This window comes from Equus przewalskii, chromosome 19 (genome assembly GCF_037783145.1).
Source record: "Equus przewalskii isolate Varuska chromosome 19, EquPr2, whole genome shotgun sequence".
NCBI classification, from domain to species: Eukaryota; Metazoa; Chordata; class Mammalia; order Perissodactyla; family Equidae; genus Equus; species Equus przewalskii.
Window position 1 is genome coordinate 22,475,747 of NC_091849.1, and position 15,369 is coordinate 22,491,115.

General features: G+C 37.2%; 1 protein-coding gene across 2 annotated transcripts in view; it reads right to left on the minus strand.

Annotated features, from left to right (window-relative positions):
* Positions 1-1,845: 1,845 nt before the first annotated feature.
* Positions 1,846-15,369, minus strand: part of DCDC2 (doublecortin domain containing 2) — a 175,199-nt gene continuing 161,675 nt past the window's right edge. For both annotated transcript variants that reach the window (XM_070584185.1, XM_070584186.1), the window contains exons 10-11: positions 10,397-10,699; positions 1,846-7,208 (exon numbers count right to left, since the gene is read on the minus strand). In XM_070584185.1, the coding sequence (XP_070440286.1) occupies positions 7,104-7,208; positions 10,397-10,699 (408 nt within the window). In that variant the 3' untranslated portion in view covers positions 1,846-7,103. The remainder of the gene's footprint in view (positions 7,209-10,396; positions 10,700-15,369) is intronic.

Below are 15,369 nucleotides of genomic sequence, written 5' to 3' on the forward strand. Positions count from 1 at the left end.
AAGGACACCAGTCCTATAGAATTATGGCCCCACCCTTATGACTTCATTTAACCTTGACACCCTCCATAAAGGTTCTATCTCCAAATACAGTCATACTGGCAGTTGGGGGCTTCAACATACAAATTTGGGGGGGACATAATTCAGTCCATAATAGCGTTTTCCTCCAATCTTTCACCAAGAATTTCCCTAAAACACATGGGAACTTGGTATAGTTCCCACTATAAATCAACGGGGAAAAGACAGCATGTTCATTAAATGGTGCTACGACAGTTTGTTATCCATATGAAAAAATAAAATTAAATTAGATCCCTAATTCCAACATACACAGAAATATATTCCTGCTAGATAAAGTCCCAAATGTGAAAAACAAAACATTAAAAAAGTTAGAAAGTATTATAGAATATAATTGACACCAAGGTTCAAAGAGATTTCTTAAATAAAGCAAAAAAACCCACAAAATATAAAGATTAATATATTTGATGACATTAAGATTAAAGGCTTCTCTAGGCTGAAATCATTTTTAGAAAAGCAAAAAAAAATAAATCATAGGCTGGAAGAGATATTTGTAAAGCATGTAATCAGCTAAGTTATACAGAATAAATAAAGAAGCCCTTCAAAGCAATGATGAAACGTCTAAAACCCAGTAGAAAAAAAATGAGATAAGCACGTGAATCAGGGCCAATAAATAAGATCAAGAAAATGCCTATTAATACACAGTAAACTAACATTTCTAAGCATCAGATAAACAACAGAAAAAAGGAATTTAATGACTGATTTGACAGACATAGAGTGAGAGAATGGAAATAATTTAAGATGACTCCCAGGTTTCTAGTTGGGTAGTAACGGGCGTCATTAACCAGGATAGGCAAAGAGCAACAGAAATATATGTTTGAGAAAATAGAACATTAAGTTGGAGGTAACGATGGGATATCCAACTGAGAGTTGTATGACCAGAGCTGGAGCACCCAGGGAGAAGAAAGTGGGCCTGGAGACAGAGATTTGGGAGTCACAAACACATAGGTAGTTGTTAAGATCATGATTGTGTATGAGATTATTCAGGGCAATGGCGCGGATTGAAAGAGAAGGAAAAGAAGCCAATAAATTAGCAATCAGAGTCAGCGGAGAACCGTGACAATCCTCACAGTCCTCTGTAGCCGAAAAGAACAAATGCCGTGAAACCAAGCGGAGTTGCCTCATCATGAGTTTTAAGCTTAAAGTGTACTTTTTTTCATTTTTAAATCATTTTTCTTATTACTAATTAATGAATTTGTTAAATCAATGGAAAGAGAAATAGAGGACATCCCTGCATCATCTGTGTCTTCAGTGAAAAATTGAATTCGTGAGGGCATTAGAGAGAACTGTACAATGACTTAATAGATTAAAGTCTCATTAGGGGGAGAAAAAATACTGGAAAACCTGAAGGAAAGCTGTATGTTTATTTTCATAAATAAGAATTTTATAACCAATGCATGCCAGCCATTTTACAATTCCTTGTAGCAACTGCAGTCATGGTCAGTTGGGGGAAGTTTCCAACGTCAATTTGCCAGAGAGTCTAAAGAGATTTAATTTTGGCAACCTAGATGCCTTCTTTGTCACTGAGGTTTGCTTTTTCACTCGTAGGGAACAACAAAGACACATGGGTCAACTGCACAAGAGGTACATTAATGTGCTTTCCTCAGTTATGGTACCCAAATCACACAAAATAACATATTTTCTTATTACATATCAAGAAGGCAAAATGTTTGTGTCTAACTGTTTTTGTTTCTCAAACACAAAGGGAAAAAACCAAAACTACTGTAATTCAATAGGATGAAAGCAGTGATTATCTCACAAACTAAAGCAGAATTTTAGCCAATCTCTTTATAAAATTGTAAATTCATTCCCATAGCTAGATCTACACAACTGTGCATAACGTGTGAAATTTATTCTCTGTTTTTAAAGATATCTTTACATATCATAACAAAAATTCTGGACCTGTGTTTCTCTAACACCATTTCATACAATAAAAAACAATGATTTTTTTTAAATAAACCTGAAATTTTTATCAACTAAACAACATGTATTGGAAATGTAAAGTTTTTTCTCTACATAGTGAAGTTTATTAGCCATGCCAAATAGAAACAGAAATATCTTTTAATGTGCTGAATTTACATGTGGTTTAAATCAAACAGTTTCTATTGTGTTTGTGAAAAATGTCATGCAAAGAATTAATACATGAAAAATTAGCAACACATCATAAACAAAGAATAAACCATCCAGACACATTTTAATTATATAAAACGCAGATCTATTTACTCAAAAGATACAGTAAACTTTTATATTTCAGAGTGAGGGCTGATATAGAAGTAAAAACCTAAATGCTCATTCTTTGATCAAAGCACAAATAATTTTCCTTACAAAGAGAAGCTCGAAACATAAATCATATAAAAATGATGAGCTCAATTTAATCTTTACTCAGAACATCAATAATCACCCATTATCATTGTACATATTAAGGATTTAAGGCACAAGAAAAACACTGAAGCAAAGAAACAGAATAGGTTTTCTCCAAATTTCTAAAATTGACTATAGTCATTCCCTCTTTCCATATGCCATAACATGTGACAATAACTCAAACATTCAATTGAACTATGTGGTTGAAGCTGATGAAACTACAGAGAATTCATTCTGCCCCATGCTTAGATTGAAGCTAAGTCTGTTGTTGGCTTAAGTCAATGGAGCTCCATTAGTTACTTCCTGATTTTACACATGCTTTATGGTTATCAAGACATTTTTAAATTCTTTTCTAATTCTCTATATCCTATTAGATGGTATACCTCTTCAAAAACAATATTTTTCTTCCTCATCAACATGTGGGGACACACTTTCATCCTCCATCCAAGTTACGTAGACTTCACAGTAGGAAATACACAAATTTCATGTGGTCAGAACAAAAATCAGACCAATCTACATACTTTGGATATTTTCTGAAAAGCAAAAATCTTACAGTATTTACAAAAATGATATTTAATAACAAAGAATCGCATATGCTCATCACCTCAGAAAAACATACTAACCTTTAAAAGAAAAAAATGGTTCCATTCCAGGACATTACATTCACACAAGGAAACTAAAAAGCTTCCACACTGAACTTGAATATTAGATCCGCTAGGGGACTAATAAATCAGTCTTTTATCCTATTCATAGTGAACCTGGGTCCTTGGTACCAAAAAGAGTCCTCTCTACATTCATGTAAATCATACACACACATTCACAAAGAGTAATAATCTTTTGATAGAGCCTGTGTTGGTATAAAATATTTTGCACCTAAAATATTTGGTACTTAAGGCTGATGACAAAGAACTAAAGAACTATACTCTGTAGTTACTTCATTAAAACAAGATTATATATATATGTGTATTATACATATAGATTATATATATAATCTTCTCCTCCTAGAACAAATTTTTCATTAAAATGCTGGTAACTTCCTTATTTTGAGAAGAATTTTAAATCTCTTAAGGTCTTCGGGAACCAAGTTTTAAAGCACCATGAAATAATATATCATTTCTCAGCCTCTCCTCTCCATGTGTTCTTATGCATTGCTTCTCTCAAAAGAGCCTTATTCTATTAATAACGCTGTGCCTGACGAGGCCTTTTCAATATTTTAAAGTGTGTGAGTGCATCTGTATACTTGTTTGCTATGCATATATGTAGATCTATATCTTCTCTTTCTGTTCAGATTGGCAACAGTTGAGACCTGATGCTTTCTGTTGAGCAATTAATGTACTTTTAAAAATTTGCTTTTGCTTCTTATTAAGCAAAAAATGAATGTATAGAGCTAATTCTTTAGGAGAATCAGTTAACAAGATAAAGAAGTCTTCCTGCTGTTCTGCAGCCACAATTTTACATACACAGATGTTTCTTAGGTGAATGAACTTCATCCTTTGTGGACAAGGTAGGTCGTTTAGTGAAATTTCCAAGGCTGTTGGTTTCTGAGCTGTCAGCTGGAAGAGTGAGCATGAATAATTTCACACGACTATAGCTTCACCATCGTGAGCCCCCAGAGTTATCTGACTGACTCTGAGCTACATGTATATGGGACGGCTCTGTCTTTACAGACCATAGTGGGAACACACACTCAGAATAAAACAGGAGGCATGAAAGTATCATTCTCTTCCTGTGAGTCTGGCATTCTAATATTCCCCAAAAAACATTAAAAAAAAAATGTCAATAAATAGTCATCCTATGGCCATCACTGCATGTTTTATAACTAGAAGTCCCATGGACACTCAATAGCTATTTTAATGGAAGCAAAGCCAGCTAAAATGCACTTAGCATGAAAATGACTTTAGTTAAAATCTTCTTTATTTGCTCTGCAAAATCCCTAATGTTCCAATTCAACTAACAAACCAGTTGTTTACAAATGGCTTAAAACTCAATTAAGTATACGAAAAGAGTTCCATAAAATCAGGACTATGAAATCAATGTACACAGCATCACAAAACACTAACACCTTAAAGCATTTTATTGGTTATCTCATCAAAGCTATGTGAGTTTTTCATGGTGCCCTCTCTCCACGAAACAAGACCTAAAGCCTGGCCAAGACCTCCTCTGCTCATTCACATAAGTGGGCTCTAAAGCTGTCAGGGAGTCTCACTTGATTTGTGGAGGCAGCCTGCCACAGAGGCCACCATTCCCACAGAGAAAAAGTCCACATTTGGGAGGTGAATTAACTTTCATCCTTTATGTTAAAGTCATCTCCCAATGACATCCACAATTCTCATTCTCTGTGAATGATTTCTTCCTTGGTTAGATGACATATTTCATCCCTTATTTTTTAGTAACATATGTTTGCAAAGTGTTTTAAAGTGATTAGCTATTGTTCATCCCCCCAAGTTAGGTCACAATTATATCTTGTCAATTGATGATAAAATATGCACATAGAAGAGGAGAATTATATCTCCACTTTTCAATTTTTTGGTAAAGTTATTGTGGCTTATCACCTTCTTAAAGTATACTTAAAATGTCAAACTTTGTTTTTCATGTAAAATAATATTATGCATGCATTAGGATGACTCAAAAAGTTCCCGAAAACCTAAGCTTTATAATATAATGAAGAAAAGAACAGGAGCAAAGAGAATATTTTTATTTAAAAAGGAAAAGAGAGAGAAAGACTTCTCATTAAAGAAAAGAGAAAGAATCACCTTGATAATTAGTGATAATTGCTTCTAAATCCCTTATGTTTACAAACTATTTAAAATCATTAACTCCAGGCCCAGTGATAGTATGGGAATTTAACATTAAAAAACCAAGCAGTCTATTATCCTAATTGTCCCATTTGAACAAAATAAGCCTACTAGTAGAAAGCACAATCTAGATTTTATACTAGAAATATAGTACCCCATTTACAACTCATCCTCCCAGATTAAGACACACTTAGATCATGATCTCTTTCCAATACTGTCACTTTAGAATCTCTGCTTATATTTCGTATTTGTGGAAAACATTCAAATGGCCGCTGGGGAAGCCATATCTGTTTTCCACAGTATTAAGTGCTTTACAGAACTATTTTAATTTCAAATGCTTGGTTATGAAACCTGGAGGGGAAAAGAAATCTTTTAAACTTATGATTAATAATAAATTCTATGAAAGCACTAGAAGTTAAAACTTCAAATTTATAATTTCTACATAATTCGCAAAAATATTCTTTAATATGAGAAAAAATACATTATTTCTATATTAAAGGAAGAACTGGATCATCTCTTAAGAATTCAAAAAAACTAATACAATTATGTTTTTCTGCCTATATACCTCAAAAGGCAATTGTGAGTTAATTTAATCAGCCCACAAAATTGTGATCAGGAACTGGTTTCATTATGACAATCTTTAAACTTTTTCTACAACGTCTATTAGATGGCTTCTAATTATATAGAAAGGAATTTGCTTAAAAATCTCATGAACATAAACAAATTTTTTAACATTTTCAACAATGCCAAAACAAATATTTGCTGATATACCTAGGGGCGAAAACATGACAAGGCAGTCCTAATAGAAATAAGGCAAAAAGCAAGAGAAATTGAGCAGTAACAAACTTCACAGAGCCTACTTTTTCTGCACATATACCTAAAAAGGTAATTGTGAGTTAATTTAATCAGCCACAAAATTGTGATCAGGAACTGCTTTCTATTACACTGTCTTGCTTTTTTTTTAATTAAAAAAACTGCTTGGAGAGAATTCAATCTTTGGAATAGCCAATATTGGGTTTTCTAATATAATAACATGAAGGAGACGAGAGGGATATTATTGGTAAAGGTAGACTGGATGAGTGAAAATCCACAGGATATCAGAATTTGCAAACCATCCAGCCAGGCTCAGTAATATAATTGGGTGTTCCATTATAATTCCTTCCTGGAGGCGTGTCACTAAAGCCATGAGGATTAAAATCTGAAGCTCTTAAGGGAGCAGCATCACAGCATTAATCACTAATACACTGAATGAACACTCCCTCCTTCCAAAATGAATACCTTGCATTGTCTTTTTAATTCATTTAAGGTGGATTTTGACTAAGGAGGGAGAAAGAAGGGAATGTCAACAAGTCATGGAAACATTTCAATGTATTGCCATTTCCAAATTATCTCTGAAACTAAATTGCAATTTGTTTTTTCAAGAGTTTATTGCTTTAAAAAAATAGTACATGCTTTCCTATTATCATTTCTTTAAAATTCTATGCCTTCTTATATAAATGCTTTAGAATAAGCTGCCATGTAATAATCTTGCACCTAAATGTATAAGAAAGTATACAATAGGAGTGGATCCTATTTTTTTTCATCCTTTACAAAGACAAATGGTCAACTCTCTTCCAACGCGAACTCCCCTCTATACCTTTTACTTAATTTTTCTAAATGACTTTTAAAACCACATTCCATTTAACAAAGTCACTCTCCTTTAGTCGCTATTCAAAGTTACCTAGTCTTTCCTTTAAGCCTCTAATTTTAAAATTCAGTAGGTAGTCTTCAACCATATTGTCACATTATGTTCAGCAATAACTACATACTTATTATTCAAGTATTATAACCCTTCATTTTTCTTATAATCAATACACTCTCTTTTTAAAAAATCATCTATGCTACGACAGCATAGTCCTTGTTTTGTTCGTTGTTATCATTTTCTTGCGGACTAGTGATTTTTACTTCTGGTCTTGGTGGTCCTTGAGGGTCTAAGTCAACCTGAGGGAAATAGATCAAAACAAAGATATTTGGCTCTTTAGGTACAAAGGTAATACAATTCACAAGGAAAAATATTACTCACTATTCCCCTTAATCATATAAATATTCAACTAAAAACAGTTCCTTGGGTTCGCGTTGATTTTAGCATACCATCCCCCAGTGGACACGCCATTCTCAACACCTTGCTTGTACAGAAGCCCTTTCTGGAACATAATCTGCTCTGTGCTTTAAGGGCATAGACTCATTTCTTGTGCTGCAGGGTTTACTTTTTTCCATTTTGCTTTGAGCTTTTCTTTTCAACAGCATATTTATACTTTTCACGTTAGCATTTTCAGAGAAAAGGGAAAAGAAAAATGCAGCATTTCCACTCTCATGTCACATTCATCCAGCCCCATACCAGATGTTCTTCTGTTAGTTTTCTACTAGAATTCCCAAATTCTTTGTGAATATGATTCCAAGGACCATCAACTACCAAGTAGGTAAGAGCACGACAGAAAATCAAAACACTGAGGCAGCATTTCTCCAACAGCAACCGTTGTCCCTGCCACTTGCACTTCTCATATGTTATTAACAATGTTGTCTCATTTACAATTTGTCCTTCCCCCACTAGACTGACAACTAAGGGGGTGAGATTAGAATTAGCTTGTCTTCAAACTCAGCTCCATGGAATCCTGGAGGCTCCACAGCCCCCACAAGGGGTACTAGTGTCGGGACAACAGGACTAGCTCCAGGTCCCCATACCCTACAGGCCACGATTTATGCTCTAAAAAAGAGAAAGAAGATTACTGGGACTATCTCTTATTTCACATTGTTATCTTGTGATGTGTCTCAAATAGTATCTCGAATATAGTACAAGCTCAATAAATGTCAATTGACTGCTGTGTATTTGTCACGTATTTCCTGCTGTTTTCCTACAATCATATCACACTTTGCCTAAGAACTTTTACACGGAACAAAATGTTATATGGGAAAACTGAATTTTTAGCCATTTTTTTCCTACTTTCTTTCTCCCCAAATCCCCCCAGTATAGTTGTATATTTTAGTTGTGGGTCCTTCTAGTTGTGGCATGTGGGACGGCGCCTCAGCATGGCATGATGCCATGTCCGCGCCCAGGATCTGAACCGGCGAATCCCTGGGCCACCAAAGTGGAGCGCAAGAACTTAACCACTCGGCCACAGGGCCGGCCCCTTTTAGTCATTTTATAAGTAAAGAATCCTTTTGAAAAAGTTAATTCTTACTGTATAACTTATAATTCATATAAACCTGGTTTTTCACATATTTGGTATGCTTAAAATGTACCTATGCTAATAATACTTTAGGGAGAATGAAAACAAAATATATTATCATTATAAGAGAAATGAGTCAAATAAGACTAAATCTCTTTGTGGGTAATGCTCTGCCTTGGCACGTGAACAGTCCTTAAAATCCCTAACTAGTCACATATCGGGCCTGTGTTCATCTGAACTCCCAAGAACTGAGATTCGTTCTCAGTTCACACCATGAACACCTGTACTTCAGATTATATAACCTTGAACTTGACTGTGCCCAATTCCTACGAAAGGCCTATTTTTAGAAGTTAAATTTACGGACTGGAAGGATAGGCCATCCACTCATTTCTGTAAAATCCATTTAGGTTATAACACTGAATTAAGCCAAACCTGGAAAAAGGCACACTTGATCTTACCATCTAGGTCCCACATAGAATTTACACTTTGATTTTGTGCTGTAAACTTTCACCAAAGGCCACTATATCAAAGAGCTGTTTCACGAAACTGACTATTGCAGCTGCCATATAAATGACACTGAGGACATTGTCCTCTACATTATTGTGCTTCCTATATGATGCCCCTGGACAAGAGATTTTGCTTCCTTTGAGAAACTTTTTTTTTTTTTTTGCGTTCCTTGAGAAATTCATTTTGTTTCCATATTGAGGGAAAGGTAATCATGTAATTGACTGAATTCTTTTTTATTTTAGCTCCAAACAACTTCAGGAGACAAATTTTAGCTAAATTTTAATAACTATGTAGAACTGCACATAGGGAATTTCTTATAGAATAGGGCTGTGATTACTTCATCTTGAGAAAAGATGAAACGAGGGACATGTTGAGTGTTTTCATTCAGATGTTACGAATGTTTTTGTATAAGCCATACAGTGGATTACAGGTCACTTTGTACTGGCTATTGAAACCTGGCCACAAGAACCCCTTATGTATTTTGCATTTACCATTACTAAATCTAGTCTCCCTAAGCAAGATAAAACAGATGAATCAATAATAAATAATCAAGAAGACCCCATTCATCATATTGGGTATGAGGAATGAATAGACCAAGGCCCACTTCAGAGGTTACAGCCTGGAGGGAGGTGGGCCCTGATCTGATGGCGAGACAGGAAGGAAGAGCACAAGCAGATGGCGAGAATGCTGTGGATTACGTCCTGCCTCTTATACTGTGAGACTCAACCTGAGTCTGTTCAAGGGCATGTAACACTTTATCCTGTGGAACTTCATCTGTCCTATGGAAGAGTGCCAGGACTTGAGAACATCCTGCTCTAAGGCCAGTGATGGGGAAATAAGGTAGAAAGGAGGCTTCACCACATACTTCTTTACCTTCTCTGTATAATAAATAAAAGTACATATTATTAAGTGCCTCATGTATTGAGTGCTTAATTCAATTAATCCATTTGAAGAGGATTATGCAAACTAAACTTTACTATTTCCAGAGAGCAAAGAAGTCATTCATAACAGAGAAGATGTTCTTTATAGCATGACTAAGTCTCACCGGTCTTAATATTCTTTTCTGGTTTGTATCTTCCCTGATCTTAAATTATTTGTATTTGTTATTTGTATCTCTTTCTTTTGCTACATATGTTCTTAGGAGCCTCTGTAAATTTTTTGTAGAATGAGGTAGATGGATGGATGGATGGATGGATAGATGATGGATAGCTGGGTGGATAGATGGATGGCTGATAGACAGACAGACTATGGTGTGTCAGACAGGAGGATGACAGTACTTGTTAACTGATTGAAATAATATAGTCAACTATATGGTATTGGATCCTTCCCTGCTCACCTATAAGTGGCTTTAAGGCAAGTCCTAAGTGCTTGAATAATTCCTTGAGTGCATGTGCATGCACACACACACACACACATTCAGGCATGCACACAAGTAAGTAAAAGCAATAGAAATACCTCATCTTGTCCATCACCAGCTCCTTGAGACTTTATTTCCTCGTCCACTGCCTCTTGAAGTTCATTATTAACCTGATCCAGTTCCTCGCCATTTTCTTCATCAGTGCCTCCATTAACACGGGCGGGACCTGCCTGCTCCTCCCCGAGATCCAGGATCTCCTCCACTTGCTCAGGGGCATCTGAAGCCTCCCCGCCTCCTTCCTCTTCAACCTCACCATTCACTCCTGAAAAGTCTTCTTTCTGTTCTGCATCCTTGTTTTCCTTCTCTCCGTCTTCTTCCTCATCTACCATTTCTGCTGGCCTCTAATGGATCAGAAGGAATAACGGATGAAAATTAGAATTGTAACAGAGATTTTTCCATTGCATACTATGATAACGTAATAATTTCTTATTACAGTCAAGTAAAACTGCCTTACATTTGCATGGTACTTGACAGTACGTAATGTGCTAACCTTTACTGAGTATCTACTGAATGTCACTCTTCACAAGTATTTTCTCGTTTAATCCTCACAATAATCCTGTAAGGTTGGGATTATTTCCATTTTACAGGTGAGAAAACTAAGGTACAGAGAGACCAAATATCTAGGCCACTGTTTATAAGCGGAAGAGTCAGAATTAGAGCAAAGCAAGTGACTCCAGAACCAATGCTCTTAACACCACGGCAGATAGAAAACTAAACTGCAGGGTCCTTGGCCAACATCTAGCCGAGTGTCTGGCCCAGAGGAGGAAGTAAGAAAAAGTCTGTGGAGAGATTATCATCCTCATCACTAGTGCCTGGCGTGTATTTATATCTCTAAATACAAAAAAGGGCAATGGTGATGGCACGAGGATGTAAACCCAGGTTTTCTAACACCAAATGTAGACAGCTTTCCACACAACTGTCTAAGAGAGCTGACATATATCTCTAAATACAAAGATGGATCATCGGGCAGATCCAAGACCAAAAAACTATGCGTCCTTTCTACAAAAATAATAAATGTTCAAGTATTTTTATAAACTTTAGGCATTTTTACTGTTATTTAGATACATGTAAATCTGCTCTAAATGAGAGCCAGAGGCCGAGTTCTCACAGGAGAGAGAAAGACCCAGCTTCAGGGCCTGGCCTGGCACTCACTCACCGTTCCCTAACTTCTGTGAGTTTCAGATTCCTCACTAGTAAAATGGGAATATAACAAAACCTCCAGTGAATTAAATGAGATAAATTATATACAGTGCCTAGTACAGTACCTGGCCCATCACAGATCCTAAAACAACATTAAAATCCCTTTCCATTTGTTATGATACATTCTTTCCTGGTGCTATCGTATTTCACCATTGCCCCTGGTAAAAAAATAGTGTTCTATGTTAGGACCCAGACCTGCCCCTTTCTAGCTGTCTGACTATGGACGGGTCACTTAACTTTCCGGCTTCTGTAAAATGAGGGTTTGAGACACAATTAACCTTGACTTTCCTTCCAGCTCTGCGAGTCCATTCTCCTCCAACTTCCCGAAATACCTGTTATTGGACTGTTCCTGGTCTTCTTATAGAAGCTAACATAAGGCTCTCAGTTTCAGAAGGAAAGAAGGAAGGAAAGGAAGAGAAGCAGACTAGAAGTTCAGGAGAAAATGCCACGCAACTTTGTTTTGAAGAGGAAAGAGTTGGAACCGTGAATTCTTCTATTCTGTCAAAAATAAAGTCTCAAATTTGATTACGTGATATCAAAGATGCACTGTAAAAAAATGAAGGGAAAAACCGGTTGTTCTTAAGATAGTTCAAAAAACAGTTTGTCATATGCAGATTAAATAACAGCACAGTGAGGCTTTCAAATTCCTCTTTCAAATTTCCACTCAGACGCTTAATGTTAAACAGTGTGGGCCCTAGGGATCCCTCAGCCTGCTGCCCAGGGGAAGGCCCTTAGGGAGGCCAAGTGCTGGACAGAAACGGAGGGTGGGACAGAGGAAATCTGATAAAAGAAAAGGAAAGAGATTTATGAAGTGTAACCCACAGTGCTTGGTAAGGATTTCCAGTTTTTATGGATAAGACCTAAATGAATAATCGTGAGAAAAACCTCCAATTTCCAAAAGAGAAAACAGTATGCTCCCATCTCGACACCCTTGTCCCATCGTCTCTCTAGAGAAGAAACATGGCAAAGCATTGAGGCAGACGCAGTTGAAGTGATGAGCAGAGGAGAGCCGGAGAGGGAACCAGTGGGCATTGTTACTACGAAAACAGAGCAAAGGAAATATTCTGGGCTGCTGATGATGTTTGTGCATCACTGAAGAGCAAGGGCTTGTAGAGGGCGCAGGAAAGGAGCCAGCACCAGGAATTCCGGGGCTTCCTCAGTAAGACACCAAGACAGAGGGGACTCCAGATGGGGCAGAGCTAGAATAAGGAGCCAACTCAGAGAAACACCATGAGTGGCTCCCCACTAACATGTCAGAAGAGGCCAAGAAAAGGCCCAGGGGCCTCTGGCCCAGAAACAGCAAGTTCCCCTCCTGATAACCCTGAGGGATTTGGGGGGATACTCACTGTGGGCTCTGAGAGACATCTGGAGGGCTCTCAGTCATCAGAACTTGAGCAAAAGGGCCTGGAGCACCTGTTTGTGCTGAGCAGTACCCTAGACTCTGGGTATTCAGAGCCAAAGGTGACCGTCTCTACATCACACAACTCAGAGCAGTGCAGTGACAATCACACTATAATATATACAGGGCATGAGGAGAGGAGCAGTAAGAGCACGTGTCAGGAAAGGGACACTCAACATGCTACCTGCTGCCAGGTCCCACATGTTCTTGTCACTGAGACTTCTAAAACACTGTGTGAACAGTGTTTGTGGGTGGAGAGCAACAGATGAGAAGCAAAGACATTGAGCACCTAGGACCCATGGTGCCCAACATCATGCTCAGTGCTTACACATTCATCATTTCACGGAAATCCTCACAGTAACCCTACAACTACGCTTCTTATACCCATTATACAAATAAGGAAACTGAGAAATCACTCAAGACTTCCAACATCACACAAAGGGGAACAAGCAGGGCTGGGATTTGAACCCAAGGCGATTTTGTGCCAAAGTCCTGGTATTCTTCCTTAAAGAAATAACACAACAAGTTGCTACTTCACCTATTTGCTACTGCAAGCATACTCAAGTGTACTTTCAATGGCCAGAAGACGTGACACCTGTAGTAGGCAACACTACTTTTACTGTTTAAAGAATTAGCGACCTGAGAACAAAAGATTTCTGCATGTCTCTTAAAGACTTTTGGTGTGATCCAGGGAGAGACCATGATAAAGATTGCTAGGCAGAGTACCTGAAGTAATACCTAACAAAAACCCAGAAATACTATAGCCCTAATGGCCAATACGAGCAGATTTCTATTCAAATTATCTGTAGAATTGGATAATTATGTATCGCTCTCCTAGAAATTGTTGTACTCCTTACTCTACTTAAACTTGCCCTATTCAGAGCAACTTTTGGTTTTGGCATTACAGAGAAGTTCCATAGCATTTCTTAATTTAAAAAAATAATAATAATAACAGAGAAAACATAATTTAGTGTAATCACTTAGGAACATAGATACATTCCTTGCCTCTCTGAGAATATATTACAGAGCTTGCTAAAATCTATTAAGGCAACCACTTCTGTCTAAATGTGGGAAAGTCTATTTTTCTTTCCTGACATCTCGATTTCCACCTTAAAGTTGCAAAATGACTGTGTGCTGGTTTTTAGTTTTGTATTTCTCATCTCACCCCTTTCTTCACTCTCAATTCTCAAACACAAATACAGTTTTTTCTCCTTTTAATGCAAAGGGCTATTATATACTCTAATCTCTTTTTCAGGAAGGAGACACTCAGCCCTAAATTCAGGGTCTGTTCTCCTCACTATTATTAACACCACTACTAACAAGCAGGATTATGCTTTCATCCCATTATTTCTATTAGACTTTTCCAGCACAGCTATTTTCATAGTCATCAAATAAAGCCACATCTGGTTGGCTCAACTTTAAGAAATGGAAGATTACAGTGCTGAAATACCAATTTGATCAATTTAAATAAGATGGTAACATTAGTTAAAAGGCTTATAATCCTTTAAAATATCCTGAGTGTAGAACAAAATTTATTATTACTACGACACTACAATTCAGGGCCAAAAAAAAAAAAATGCTGCTATGACAGATCTGTAATGAATAAATGAAAAGCAATGTGCTTTTTGGTGTAATCTCCTTTGAGGCAGGCATTAAATTATTAAAGATGTTTCCAGTGTATACATCAATCAAATTATCCCTAGAAGGAACACTGGGTTTTACACCCATACACACGCACAAAGATAAAATCTATACCATCGTGAGGGCCTGCAAAGAAACAAGAGTGGTCCTCTACAAGAGGTGGGTGTCCATCGTGAGAGGGAGTTATTCTTTAGGATAAAAAGAAATACAAGGGCAACGTGAGCAAGTTACACACTTCATGAATCCCCTTCCCTCCTCCTCTTGCTATAGAAAAGCTATGGAACAGGAATTGGTACCCCTCACATAACTCAGAACTGACATCTAGCCCTGGCAGAGGGGCTTTCATGAAGGAGGAGTTACTTAGGTGGATGGGAGGCCCTCCTGTTAGGAGGCCATGGGCAGGACCACGGCCTCCATCATCTCACAGCTAGAACAGCTCTGCCCTGGGAGTTAGGCCATGAGTCAAAGAGCTACATGCAAAGCCCAACGCAGAAGGTTGCATGTCATGTGATTCCACTTACATGAAACATTCAGAATGGGTAGATCTATAAAGTGGAAACCAGATTCGTGGTTGCCAGGGTTGGGGAGAAGGCAGAATGGGAAATGACTGCTTAGTAGGTATGAGGAGGTTTCCTTCTGGGCAGATGAAAATGTCTTAGAACTAGATAGAGGTGATAGTTGAATAACACAGTGAATGTCATAAATGGCACAGAATTGTTTATTTTAAAATGGTGAATGGTTAATTTTATGTTATGAGACTAGTACTTCAAT